Source organism: Pteronotus mesoamericanus, unplaced genomic scaffold (genome assembly GCF_021234165.1).
Source record: "Pteronotus mesoamericanus isolate MK-2021 breed Mesoamerican mustached bat unplaced genomic scaffold, CSHL_Meso_final contig_163, whole genome shotgun sequence".
NCBI lineage: Eukaryota > Metazoa > Chordata > Mammalia > Chiroptera > Mormoopidae > Pteronotus > Pteronotus mesoamericanus.
The window spans coordinates 6,707,635-6,721,974 of NW_026555064.1; the positions used below are offsets into that span (position 1 = coordinate 6,707,635).

The 14,340-nt window shown below is 47.1% G+C and overlaps 1 protein-coding gene across 1 annotated transcript in view; it reads left to right on the top strand.

Annotated features, from left to right (window-relative positions):
- The first annotated feature begins 629 nt into the window (after positions 1 to 629).
- The window catches only part of ZNF827 (zinc finger protein 827), a 154,924-nt gene continuing 141,213 nt past the window's right edge, over positions 630 to 14,340 (top strand). Inside the window, exon 1 of the mRNA XM_054562789.1 lies at positions 630 to 1,087. Within this exon, the coding sequence (XP_054418764.1) occupies positions 1,045 to 1,087 (43 nt within the window). The 5' untranslated portion in view covers positions 630 to 1,044. The remainder of the gene's footprint in view (positions 1,088 to 14,340) is intronic.

Below are 14,340 nucleotides of genomic sequence, written 5' to 3' on the forward strand. Positions count from 1 at the left end.
TATTGATATCACCATATGTTATCTTCTTATTTTTTTTAAAAAATTTATTTTTATTGGAAATGTTTTGGAAAGAATATGTGGGAGATTGTAACCTCCACACCCTTAAGGTGATGGGGCACGAGAGTCATTCTTTTACGGACAACACCCCAAAGGATTTTATGCAGAAGAATATGTAGTTTAATAAACAAAAGAAAGTGAAGAGGCAAATCTCTTTCCTTTTGAAAAATCAGTGAGAATAATGAAGTGATCGTTGTTTCAAGAGTGGGAAAAACTTTCCCCCCCACCCTCGATTTGGCGAATAGCGGGATAAATTCGAAGAACTCCATCCCACCCCCGCACGCGCGCCCCCCATTCTTTCCACTCCGAGCGGTTGCAAATCCCTGGCTGAGTCCGCCCTGGGAGCCTTAGGGCACCTTCCTCTTTGCTGTGTGTGTGCGTGTGCGTGTGCGTGTGTGTGTGTGTGTGTGTGTGTGTGTCTAGCTCTCGCTCTTTCCCTCAGTCTGTGCCTCCGTGTGTGTGTGTGAGTGTGTGTGTGACAGAGAGAGAGCGCGAGAGGAGAGAGCGAGAGAGCGAGCGAGAGAGCGAGCTGTGAGCTGTGCTGCCGCCGCCGCTGCCCTTTGATCCCGACATTAGTGTTAGGGGCTCGGAGACACAGAGCGCGGCCATAGACACCGCGGCACCGGCACTCATTTATTTATACCTCCCATCACACACGCGAGCACAGGACACACACACACTCACACCTATTAGATCCGTTTCCATTGAAGAATATTACGCTCGGGGGACAAGCCAGGTGCACGACCAAAAAATTAAAAAAAAAAAAAAAGGAAAAAAAGAAAGGAAAGAAAAGAAGAAAACCCCTCTTCTGGCTCCAGGAAACAAGCTTCAACCCATTGTACACACCGGAGAGAAGGGGTTTCCCCCTGCCCGCCCGCCCGCCCCCCAACTACCTCCCCGCTCCTGCCAGTGTCTGCCTCTCTGCCCCCACGGGGGTTTATTTGATCTCACATTAACCAAGGAGGAGAATGTGAGAAAAGGGGGAAAATGCCCAGGAGGAAGCAGGAGCAGCCCAAGCGCCTTCCCTCACGTAAGTCATCCCTTCTCCACCTCTTCTCGTGCCATTTTCTCGCCCTCCCTCTCCTCTTTCCCCTCCGCAGCCTCCTCCGTTGTTTTCTGCATTAGTTTAGGGTTACAGAGGTGAAACTGACAAAGACACAGCCCGGGTTACTCCTCGTTTAGGTCTATGCTGAGGCAGCCATGTTGGTGATGATCAGCCCCGTGCCCTTTCTATTCTCTCTCTCTCTTTTTCTTTCTTTCTCTCAGCCCCCCTCTTTTTTTTCCTTGAGATCGAGCTTTTTCCCCCTTCCCTTCCCCCTCCCCCTCCTCACTCCGGGTTGCTGGGGGGAGGGGGCAAGAGGAGGGAGGAGGGGAATAGTGTGGATGCCGTTTTATTTTTTTTTTTTTCCCTAAATCGGGGGTTGGGGGGAGGTGGGAGAGGTTGGAATCTTTATAAAAAAAAATTCCTTGTGGATCTCAGTGCCTGAGGGTGCGGGGGTCGGGGCGCGCGCGGAGGGCCGGGGGCCGTGACATGGCGTTTGGGGGTGTCGGGGCGAGGGCGCACGGCCGCCCGCCGAGTACAGGATTCAGGGAGAGGTCCGTCTCCGGCTAAAAGGTTGCGCCGGGGTTGGTCGGCCCCGGAGCCGCCAGCGGCAGCGGCGGCGGCGGCTGGGGCAGGAGCAGGAGGAGGCGGAGGTGGAGGAGGCGGCGGCGGAGGAGGGGAGTCGGGGGCGGGCGAGGCGGGAGCGGCTGGGGAGGGTGTGGGGGCACCGCACACAAACACACGGTACACACGCGCCGCGGGGCGGCTGGTCCCACTGCGCCCCGGCGAGGGGGCGCGCCGGGGCGCGGGGCGACTGGGCGGGGGGCGAGGCCGGGCAGCGGCGGGCGGATGTGGGGTGCGGGAGCTGCGCCGAGGCGGAGGCAGGAGGCAGGGCGGCTCGCGGCGCGCGAGGTCCCTGCAGAGCTGAGGGGAGGGGAGGAGCAGGGCTCCTGGCCGCAATAAAATGCGGGGTCAGTCGGAGCAGACGGAGCCGGGCGAGACTCGGGCGCTCAGACCCCCCTTCCCGGCGAGCTGAGCAGAGTCCAGGACTAAAGTGCATCACAGCCCTCCCCGGCTGCAGCCACACACACCAACTGGAGACTCACACCCGCCGGCACGGCCCGGTCCCCTTCCCCTCCTCCACCCGCACCCCCGGTCCCTCTCCGCCCTCCCTCCGGCTTTTCTTTGCGAGACTCCTAACTTTTCCCCCACTCCTTCTCCAGCCGCCCCCCCCACCCCCAATCTTTCTCCGCTCTGAGTGTTCCGAGATGCTGCTAAAGCTAAAAGTGAAGGAGAAAGAAGCGACTAAAAATATCCCCCGGGGCCGCCCGGCTCCTTGAATGCAGGGAGGAGGGGGCAGGGGAGCAGGCGTGGGGCGGGGTGACGGGGAGGAGGGGACGCCGGAGGCGCCGGAGGGAGGGGTCGGGGGAGACTGAGGGTCAATTTCTCTTCTCTCCCCCCGCACTGCTCCCCACTCCCGGCGGTTTGGCGCTGCTCGGAGCCGATCCTGCAAAACCCGGGCTGGGGGCGGGAGCGGAGCCGGAGCGCCCGCCCGCCCGGGTGTCAGGCCGACGTGGTCGGTCACCTGAAGTTCACGGAGGGTGGGGGAAGGGTTAAGGTTATGGTGTCTCGGGCTCGGGTTGTGTGTGAGCGTGTGCGTTTCCGCTGCAGACAGGCAGCGCGATCGATCTCCCCCTCGCGAAATAGCCGTGGCAGTGCCTGCCCGGGGGACGGGCAGGGGGCGCGTGTGGCTCGGGCCGGGTGCCCCCGCTGCTCCGTGTCACCCGGGCCGGGGCCAAAGTGGCGAGCAAGGGCACTTGCAGCCAGCCCTCTCCGCAAACAGTCCTCTTTCTTTACCCCTTCCCGGTACGCAGGAGTCGACGCACAGAGCTTGGGTTGTGCTTTTTTCCCCTTCCTTAAAAAAAAAAAAAAAAAAAAAAAAAAAAATGCCCCTGTGCAGTCCTTTCTTCGCCTGCCCGCTAGAGGTTCTGAGGATAATATCACATATGTAATATATATGCACATAAAATCACTCGCAGGCGGCTGCGTGTGTAGGGAAATTTTGTGCGAGGAAAGAGAAGGCGGTGGAGTCGGGGAGGGCGAGTTGGGAGGCTCCGCGCTGCGATTCACAGAAAACTCGCAGCAGTTGGTGGCAGAGTGTGTGCGTGCATAAGGCCGGCCGGCCGCGGCTCCCGGCTCTTTTCGGGGGTGCGCGGGGGGAGGGAGAGGAGGCAGGACTCCGGCGAGGTCGGGGGGAGGCTTGCCCTGCTCGGACAAAATGGGCTTCGGTGTTCTCTGCGAACTTGCCCTTAGATGGCAACTTTGGGAGCTGATGAGCTTGTGTGCGAAAAACCAGGGCGGTGAGGTTATTTGGTCATTTTCCTTTCTTCTCGTTTCCCTTGCTTAAAAAAAAAAAATGTTGGCGGGGTTAGAGGCAGGGTAGGAGAGGAGAAGGGATTTATCTGTTTCGGCTGTGACGGAGATGGACCGCCTTCCCTCCGTTGTGTGCAGCGCGGTCGGGCAGCTGCAGCCTGCCCTGCTGGTGACCTTGACCCTGACCTCGTGCGACTACCCTCTCCGTCTGAGAGGAAATTCAGGCTCCATTTTAGCTCGTGTGCTTAGTGGACCTCTAATGCGCGCTGGTGCCTGGTGATTAAGTTATATTTTGAGAGTGGGCTCTCCCACCCTGTTCTCTAATTGAATACTGTTAGGCACTAAAAAAAAAAAAAAAAAAAGAACACAACTGTCTCTTTTAGTCACATAAAGCCACTTTTACTGAAGTAAGAAGCAATTACCTTTGGAAACACTGTAAATGTCCCTTCAGTTTTTAAAGGGAAGCCTAATTTGAGAAGCTTTTTCACTTACCTTTACATTGAATGGATTTTTGTGGATAGGTGCTGCCCGTTCGAGGCATGGTTTACACATGTTTTATAAGCAATTTCATTGGGACGAAGAGCAATTTCTGGGCAAATGGTGTATTTGGCAATTCGGACTGTAACCCAAGGCTTGCTAAGTGCTGAGTGAGTCTTAAGGAAACTTGCAGTGTGTGGAAATGTAACAAATACTGACTTTGGTAAATAGTGTTAATTGGTAATTAATATAGAAAATAATTGTAGCCTTAAGTCCCAGCTTTAATGCTAAATTCTTTATTATTTATCATGTGTGAAAGAAGGAGTTTGCATCCCTTGGAGAACCGTTTTGTATCAAAGATAAAATTTAGTCAGTCTGGGGATTAAAGTTGCCCTGGTAGAAGTCATACCAGGGTTGGAAGAACTTATCTGGGGGCTGATTTAAAATTTGACCCTAAAAGGAATGATGTGTGTAATTTGGAGTTTGGGGGAGGGTCGGAGGGGGAATGAGGTGGGGAAATTGCTTTTGAAATCCAAGAGCCTTTCTGAAGAAATACAAAAGTGGTTAACAGCCACTGTTGATATAAGGTTTTAAGAATCTAGAGAACTATAAACACACATTTAAGTTCAAGTTAAAATACAAAAAAGAAAAGGAAACTTGTGAAAACTGAATCTGTAGAAAATTTGGAATGCTTCCCACTTTGTCCTGGGTCCCCCACCTTGTCCCTGCACCTCCTGTAAACAATTGCCACTAAGCGACTCTATGTGTTGAATCTATTTTCCTGTTCCTAAATCCACAGGAGCCAGGTACAATGTGACTGTACAAAGGCCACTGTCCTCCCACTCTGCAGCGCAGACACCAGGGAACCTGGAAGTTCCACCCTCGAGTAGATTAGTCCTGGAAATCCAGACTAGCACTTGGTATTATCTGATACCAAGTCTGGGGTGAGCCTCGGCCCCTGGCACCGAGTCCCAGCAATTCCCCAGGCTGGGCTCGGGCCTGCTAAGGTTTCCTAGCTCCTTCTGTTCAACTAGACACCCATGGGACTGTTCAGAACTGAATTAGCTTTGGGGATGGGTGAGCCTTTAACCTGACACTGCTAACCTAAGGGTTAGATTTCTGATTTAAAATTCTACACAGTCATTTCCTCCTGGGCCTCTGAAGTGTGTGTGTGTGTGTGTGTGTGTGTGTGTGTGTGTGTGTGTGTTTTGTGTGCCTTATACATATGCAGAAAAATAAATGGCCTGTTCTGTCGAGTTGAATGGTGATCCTGCTGGCTACAAATGAAAAAGTTCTATACTAGCTGCGCGTCTGTGTCTTATATGGGCCTCATACATATGCAGGACAAAAAAACCCCTGCCCTATAGAGCTGAATGGTGATCCTACTGGCTACAAATCAGAAAGAAGTTCTATACTCACTTTTGGAGGTGGCCCCAACAAAGGTTGTTAAACCTAAATTATTTTTGAGAAGTGGCTTTAATAAGCCTTTATTTCTTGGCCTAGAGCAATCATTATCATTTGGGGGTTTAACTGGGACTCTGCTGCTGTCGATGGCTCTTTTACCAAAGTTCTTTCCATTGGCAAGGTCTAACACCATGTCCAAAAAATATCCTAGAGATCCTTGGAGCTATACCATGTGCTTATCTTTAGCAGAATTCCAAGCGGCATAGCTTAAAAATGTCAGCCTAAGAAAGAGGAAGACAGGGAAACTGATACCGTCCGTGACTGTTGGCCAGGCCTGGGGCTCAGTACTTGATGAACATATTACATTGGGAATCACAAGCCACTCTAAGACGGAGAGGGTAAGGAAGGGGCTTCTTCGGTGTTTGTGGCATCTGTAAATCGTTGTTCCACTGGTGCCATCCGTGCTTTTAAGTTTGCCTACGTGGCTTCAACTTACTAGAACCGCATATGGGTTTAGATCCTATTATATTTATCATTGGAAATCTGCCTGATGCCTGTTCTCAAGGGGGCGCACAAAGGAAAAGTTAATGAAACAGTTGTTTTGTTAGTCTAGTGTTTTTATTGTTTATTCAGTTGTGGGTCAAGACCAGAACAGGTTATTGTGCTCTTCATTAACAAAACTTTAAAAATTCTCTCTTGCTTTCTAGTAAAATCGGGAAGCAAAATGCTGACATGCAACTGGATCCCTTATTTTTATATTTTGAGGAGACTTTCTATGTCTTTTGAAAGAGAAAGGTGGAGAACTTAACTCTTTTCTCTACTTATTATAAATTTTTCTCGTGTCGAGGCCATACCTCCCGACTATGACAGGAACCACAGGGAAAATTTTTGAGTCTGAAGTAGTCAAATATTTCACTGCTCCTGTCAGCCAGAGCTAATGGTTCTGAGCTACCTCGTCGCAGGCCAGGGCGATACTGGGCAGTAATGGCTATTTGTTCTCCTAAAAAGAAATCCATATATTCCTAATACAGTAAGTAGGGTCCACCGAGCTTTCCTGTTAAAATAAGAAAGATAGCTCAAAATCACATTCCTTCTAATGCTTCAAAATAGTTTCTAATAAAAAAATTGATTTTTAATTTATCTACGTGCTGCCATCTCGCCCTGGGGATGACACGGCCGCCGTGCGTTGACAAGCCTCCTGCACAAAGTGTTAATAAATCATGCTGGAGAAATAGAAACGGGACAGCTTTTGGCCAGGGTTAGAGCTTGCTGTGCATTTGGAGTTTTAGAGCTTTGAATGGCCTCTATTAGGAGAGTGCCAGAGAGGTGTGGAAAATCTCTGTCTTGTGAGGCTTATGAAGTTAGATGGACAAAGACTGTGGAAACACCCAAGGGATAGTGTTGTGTATGTGGCGCAACCAGGCAGGCTTCTCCTGGGGTCCAAAGTTGGTTTAAAATACAAGAAGTCCTATTAGTATCAAACTGTTCTCATAGGAAAGATTGGGTTAGAAATGCACAGTGCCCGGCTGGGTTGCTAACTAGTTTATTTCCTAATCTCAGTAGTTTGGGTTCAGAATGAGTCTGAATGCGTTTAGTTTCACCAAAGAGAAAAAAAACTCATCCAGTATCACTGACTCTGGGCATTTATATGCAAAGTGGTGTCTTTGGACTCAAAGATGAGAAGGTGTGAAGGAAATGATGGTGGAGCCCCATTTGCCCTGGTGCGCAGAGCTCCCACGGTTTCTGGGAAGGGTCAGGAATGCCTGTGTGAAAGCTGAAGAAGGGGCGGCGTATTCCTGAGGGTGAGTTGATTCGCGCATCCTTCAGCCTGCTGACGTTGCCTTGCCACCCCTTCCTCCTTTTACAATCTCTGCTGGTGTATTAGGATAGTAGGACGGAAAAACAGACGGCAGGCTGGAGCTGATCTCTCCATTCTGAATGTGGATTAGTCATTTTCTATAATTTAATCAGACTGATCACAGAACAAGATAATGAGAGTGTGACCTACAAAATAGGACTTTGGGGGGGAGTTAAAGGCTGTGTAGCATAAGGGTTTACAAGACCATAGGCTTGTGGTGAAAGAACAGATTTTGAGTTTTATGGGAAAAAAGTCCAGATCAGGCCTATTTATAATAAGGATCTATGTCCCTGTCCCCCATCAGATTTCATTACTATTCTGGCTTAGTTAAGGCGCTCTCGAATCACATTTTGGAGACATAGATTGTAAATGAAGGTGCTGGGTCCTGTGTCGATGCATTCTTTTCCGTTTCCTCCTTTTCTAGGTGTAGTCCAGTAACTCATACCATCTAGGGCCAAGTGTACAAATACTTTATGGTTCATGGTAGCTGAAATGCCTTTTGTCATGTTCAGAAGAAACTAATGTGCAAAGCACAAACCTTAGAAATAGCTTAGAAATAGTATTTGATGGGCTGAAGTTTCTAGCCGCCTTCCCCCTTCTGTTTAGGCCCAAGTTTTGTATTTCTATCCTCTGTCTGTAAATTACATTTTTTATGACATTAGAGAATAGTGTATGACTAGGTGCTGAAGCAGGGGCCTCTCAGATGTCTCCTGTCATTCCCCAAGGACCCTCCTTGGGATAGAATTGCTGTAGTTACAAGGTAGTTTCATAAATTAAAATCAGACTTTGGCTTGATATTAATCTTTAGCCTCATGGGTGCATATTGCTGTTTATTTTTATAAAAGTCAGCTTCACTGCGTATACACACAGACGCACACATACAGAGGCTGCACTGTAGCTAATTTTATAAAGTGTACAGTGATACACGCCCACCATGTGAGATCAGCATGTGGCCTTTAGCAGCTCTGCTTTTCGCAGACTGACCCAGGGTTATGTTAAATGCAGCAGATTCAGTGTGCCTAAAAAGGATATTGTTTCCAGCCGTCCATTCCCTTCTCACGAAAAAACAAGCTTCACCACCGAAGTTCTGTTTCCGGAGCTCTTCTGTGACTAAGGCTTAGGTACTCCTTTCTTCTGTTTTTAAAGAAAGTCCCAATTTAGCCAAGTGCTATCTACCAGCAAGGAAGAAATGCATGGACCTTCTCTGAGGCTTGGACCCAAAAAAGCTGACCCTAAAAAAATAATACCTACTTCTCTCTGGTAATTTTTACATGGTGCAGAAAAAGGATTAGAACCCATTAGACGTGTGGTGTGAAGGAAAAAAGACAAGAGGTGAGAGAGAGAGGTGTGACCTCAGGGTGAACTGTTTTGAGTGCTCTGGAGAAGCTGGCCCTCAGAAGGGACCAGAGGAGGCCAGGGGAAAGTGGACTCTTACATGATCAGCAGCACTCTGCTTCTCCGAGCATCTGAAACAAGCTAGTGTACTTGGGGAAGGAGGTAGATTTTTCGAAAGGATATAGCGCTAGTGTCCTGGGTCATCTGGTGGTGTATTTTTAAAAGCTTTTGTTGTTTTGCGACGAAAGAGTGAGAAAAGGTCACATGACTTTGCCCTCTTTTCACTTTGTCTACTGTCTATGGTCCAACTTAAGTAAAAACAGAGGGGCACATACAAAGTTCATAGCATTGTGATCAAGTGAACAGGCTCCTGAGCCAGGCCGTTCAGATCCTAGCTCCGTCACTAACTAGCTCTGTGACCTTGGGCAGATTACTTAACTTCCTTGTCCTCTGTTTTCCTCATCTTTCAATAGTGATAACAGTTCCTATATCATAGGGTTATTGTAAGGATTAATTGAATACATACATAAATCTCAATATTACGTGTGCACACAAGCCATGCCTAATTAGTGCCTGCTGCATTGAAAGCTCAAGAGTTAACTATCATTAAGTATATGAAATAGCTTTCCATTTGCTTAGATTGTGATTAGACTACAGGAATGTCTGACTCGGAACTTTCTGGGGATTTCTGTGCTTTTAATTTTTCATATATCTAGTTAGAGTGACAAGGAATAAATGTAACATGGTAAAATTCTTTTATAACGCTCCTATAACAGGGCTTGACTAATACTTGTTTCATAGGCCAACAGTATTACATTAGACTTTTACTGTGGGAACGTGTTCCTCTGTGTATACGATTTGACCTGAATTATGCCTAAATAGTATAATAACCATGTGAATTATGACTGGGCTTGCCTGTAAAGTGGGGATAGTAAATCCATGTTCACTGACTTAGAGTGAGAATCAAATGAGAGAATAGGTGTTTAATAAATGTTTATTTATTCATTTATTCAACAGTTAGTCCACTGATTAAAATTACCCAGGGGAAATTTATATTGGTTTTTCCATGTGTTATATAGATAATAGTTGAAATTTTGCATGACAGAAAAAAAAGGCAGAGTGTTCTGTTTCTAATTGCAGAAAACCAATCCAAGAACACGTTAAATGAATTGTAAACGAAGGACTGAGAGCTGTGTGTGTGTGTGTGTGTGTGTGTGTGTGTTGTGTATGTGCGATAGCTCATGTCAGCGGTCACAAGCTAGTGGCCTGGTGATGTATTTTGCCCCACACAGTATGTTGAAAAACTTGAGACAACATTTGGAAATGGGCGGTTTCACATAAAAATCAAAATTTGTAGCTTCTTTTGAAAACTTGGAAGAGCCAGCACACTGGGCCCACCTCCCCACATGGCAGCAATCTGCTGCGGTCGGTGGCGACTGTCTTCTTTCTCCGGGCATGTGCTCGTCAGTCTGCCACAGCTCCTGCCCCTCTGCCGCCGCGTCCCTGTCTGCACGAACACCTGCCCAGCTCCCTTGTGTCCCTTACCCTTCGGCCTGTGCAGGCATTTGGGTTGCAGACTGTTCCGCATTCCCCAGTATCCTGTGGTCTTTTAATTCATCGCTAAGGCTAGGGCATTGTAAACCACATTCCGTGGCCGTATCGAGAAGCAGCATAGGGGATTGAGGTCCCGGCACCAGATGCGTGAGCTACAGCCTGGCCACGCCGCATTTTAGCCGTGACCTTGGCAAGTTACTGCAATTCGCTGCCTGTTTCTCATCTGTAAAATGGGGAAGCACTAGAAGTTATATGGGAACAAATATTTCATCCATAAAGATATATTTAGACTCGTGCCTGGCACATAGTCTGTGTACAGTAAACGTCCACCACATTGATATCCATGAGGTGTGAATTCATTTCAACTAAGGATCTCACTAGGATTGCTTTCGTGGCGCTGTGTAATCGGCCACAGACAAATATTGTTTCCTGTCAGTTTCTGATCACCATCAGCCGACACCCAGTGGTTCTCAACCCTAACTGCACATTGAATCACCTGGGAGAGTTTAAAAAATGCCAACACATTGTTGTGCAATGCTTTACGTAAAGTTATTATGAAAAATCGGTCTATCAAAGATTTCCCATAGTTGGAGGCATTTGAAGCAATGAAATGTAAAAATGAATCACAGAGGCCTCAGGTGGTTGGAGCATCACCCAGTATGCCAAAGCGTGGCTCCTCCAGGAGGCAGCCGACTGACATTTCTCTCTCTCCACAACCCCCCGCCCCCAAAATCAATAAATGTATCCTTTGGTGAGGGTTAAGAAAAAATGAATCAAAAAATTAAAAACTAACAAATGGAAACACCCCTAGAGATTTAAATTGAAGTGGCCCAGGCCACTTGGCATGGGCAATCTTAAAGAGCTCCCCGGGGTGATCCTAGTGGATGGTTGGGGTGGAGGACTCCCAGACCCCCAGCTCTGGGTTGATGCCGTTTCAGCCAAAAATAAAGATGTGAGGCCGAGCTTGGGTAGTTTATTGACGATAATTTGTTAGACTCTTAGAATCCTATAAACAGCTCATAGGCCTGAGGAATTGACGCCAGCTCTTCCAGGCTGGAAACCAGAGGCTGCGGGAGGGCCCTGCAGTTGTCAGGAGACATAGCCTCCAGTCTCGTCTGTCCCTTTCGTCAGCCACGAACACCAGGGTTCCTCACTTAGCTTTATGACCTAGGCCAAGTGTTTCCACCTCTCTGTGCTTACGGAGTGCCCTCTTGTAAAATGGGTAATAGTGCATTAACCGCGTTTTGTATTTATGTTATGCTTCATTGTCCACGAAGCATTTTCTCTAATATCATTTGTCTGTGAGGCAGACAGGGAAAGGCTCCTGCAGCCAGTTGGACAGAGGTAAAAACGGAGCCACGGAGAGGAAGGAAGTAGCCCGTGGTCACCAGTGTCAGCACTGTCAAGGGCTGGATGGACCATCTCCTGGCCTCTTGAGGCACATCTCTGAGGACTGTGAAACCTTCACGGGGCCCCACAAACTGAAGGACGTGCCGTCTCCAGCTGCACCTCCTCACTCTGAAACCCTTCCCGTGGGAGGACCCCTCAGGTGCTGGTGGAGCACGTTGCTCTCTGACTCATGACAACGTCTGTCACCAATATTGTTTCTTTCTCAAAGATGTATTTTGACCTCAGACGAAGCAGGAGGAGAAAGAATAGAGGTACATGCAGTGACGCTGTCTGGGGTCTCCATTTCGTTCTCCATGTGGAAAACACCACGTTTGAGTACCAGCCTAGAATTGTGAGTTGTTTCCTGGTCTGTGCTTTTTTGGCTCCACTAGTGAACCCAGCAGTCCTCGCTAGGCCATGAAACGCAGCTGTATTTGGGAGGAAACAAAGTGTGGGACACCCAATGCTTTAGGAAATGTTTCTAAAATGTGCGTTATGATTTCTCCCTTTGAGGGGAAAGCAGACCTCGCATAATAACTTACTGGGTTTTAATCTGACCTTAAGAAAGAGGGAACTCAAATTGGAGTGAGCTGCTTTCTGACATTTATAGGAAGAAAAAAATTTCATAGTCTAGAAGTAGGGTTTGGGTTGGCCAGACTACTTGATTATAGTTAGAAGTGCTGTATACCAATGGCTCCTCGCATACTTGTTCATAGAGGCGAAAATAGGCACAAAAGAAAATAAATACAAGTATTTAAAATATAAGTTAAATGTGCTCCACAAGAATGAAACCATAGAAATCACAGATATTGTTCATTTAGTTTTAAACATCTACATTGCCTATTTAGTATAAATAAAGCTATCTGGGCATGTTTAAAGTAAAATGGGAAATACCCCAGAGCACGGTTCATCATCAAGCAACATTTAAAATACAGCTTTCATCTGAAGAATGGATGTATTTTAGTAGCGTTGGCTGAGGTAATTTAGGGACTGAATGCAGAACAAGGGTGGCGACATTGGACTTGTAAACTGATTAGATCACATGTGTGATATTGAATCCCAGATCGAGTGTCCAGATTTAAAGGGGAAAATTGATAAAGTTCTCACCAGAGGGGAGGCAGCTAGAATGCTGAGGGCTCTTGAAATCAAATGAGGAATTAAGTATTGAGGCAACTGGGAGTGTTTAATTTGAACATATGAGTGAGGGTGGAGAAAAACCATGCATGATAACTATGTTCAAATATATGAAGTTGCGAAAAGGGGTGTAAACTTTCTCTGAATTGTCGTTCATTCTAAATTCCATCTGGTGTCTGATAACAGGTACGTGATTGATTCATTGGTTCATTCATTGATTTATTGATTCATTCATGCAGCAGTAACTGAGTGCTTTTGTGCCAGAACTAGGCATCTCTAGAGCTGAATAGCGCATAGCCCCCCTGCTCTCAAGGAGCTCAGAGATAAGTGTGTGGGAAAAGAGATGGAAACAAACAATTAAAATTTGGCTTGAAAAACATTTTCATGGCTTTATGAATGCTGAGCAGAAAACAAAATAATAGGACCAGTACCATTGAAGTTATAAGGAAGGTAACTTTGATTTCTTAAGTCAAGGGCCAGTCAAATAAGTAAAACTGCCCCAAAATGAGACAGAAGACCTTGTGTTCACTAAGAAGCTGGTTCAGCCACCTGCCAAGGGTGATTTTCTAAGGACTTCAAGTAACGATGGGTGGGATGGGGAGGAGACATGTTGAATTCTAAAGTCATTTAATATTGTGAAAAAGAATTCCATGAAGCAAATGTTGCTTCACTTGGTTTTTATCATAAAATAGGAAATCTGTTCCTACAGCAGGGGAAAACATAATTTGATATTATAAATTGAAAGCCTTTGGAGAATAATGGTATATGTCAACACACATGGTTTCACATTAGAGCAGTAAGGATTTGATCAGCTGAGAGTTGTAGTTTTACTTGGTGCTTATTCACTGAGAAAAAGTTTTGAGCATGTACCTGGCTCACAGAGGTTGTATACATAGAATGCAGTCTCTGCTGACTGTTCTTCCAAATGTTGACACAAAACAACCACATAAGATAAGTACAAATCAATCTGCGAACAGGTGTGAGGCAATATAAGAGGAATTAGATGAGTAAATGTTTGAGGCAACTTGGAGTAAGAGCAATGGATAAAAGATTCTTGGTTTCAGTAGCTAGTGATACTGAAGCATCCCCAAGGAGGTGGTGGATTTGGGTCTTGAAAAGAGAGTGGGGAACACTACAAACAGAAGAAATGGCATTAGCCAGAAGGGGCTGAAATAGAGCAAAAGCATGCAGGAGCACTCAGGGAACAAGCTGGGTTGAACCAGAGGGACCGTGTCGGTGATGGAAGGGTAGGAGGTGGGAAGGAGGTAGCAGGAGCTGGTCCAGGCGGTGAGAGATTACAGTCACACCTCAGTACTTGTTGGCTTCACAGCTCATCAAACCCTGTACTTGCTGCATTTTGACAAGAAAAAAGTCTCAGCCCTGGGCGCTTGCTGGGGCGCTTGCTCGGTCGGTACTCCTCGGTTTCAGCACTCGTCACGAGTTCCAGAACGAGTTAATGACAAGGACCAAGGTACTGCTGTAACTGTGTTATGATTGCTAAACTCAGTGGTTTGGATACAACACAAAACCAACTGTGAGATGTGGTAGTTTGTTTCATCGTGATAAAAATGGAAATAGAGGATGAAGGGAGAAATGGCATTTATAAGTAGGGAGGGCTGTTGGAAAACCAAACCAGATGGATGGCAGTGGGTACAACCTCAGAAGGTATGCGTGGAAGAGACCTGCCGGAACGATGGACTTCTGGGGCCGGTGCTGC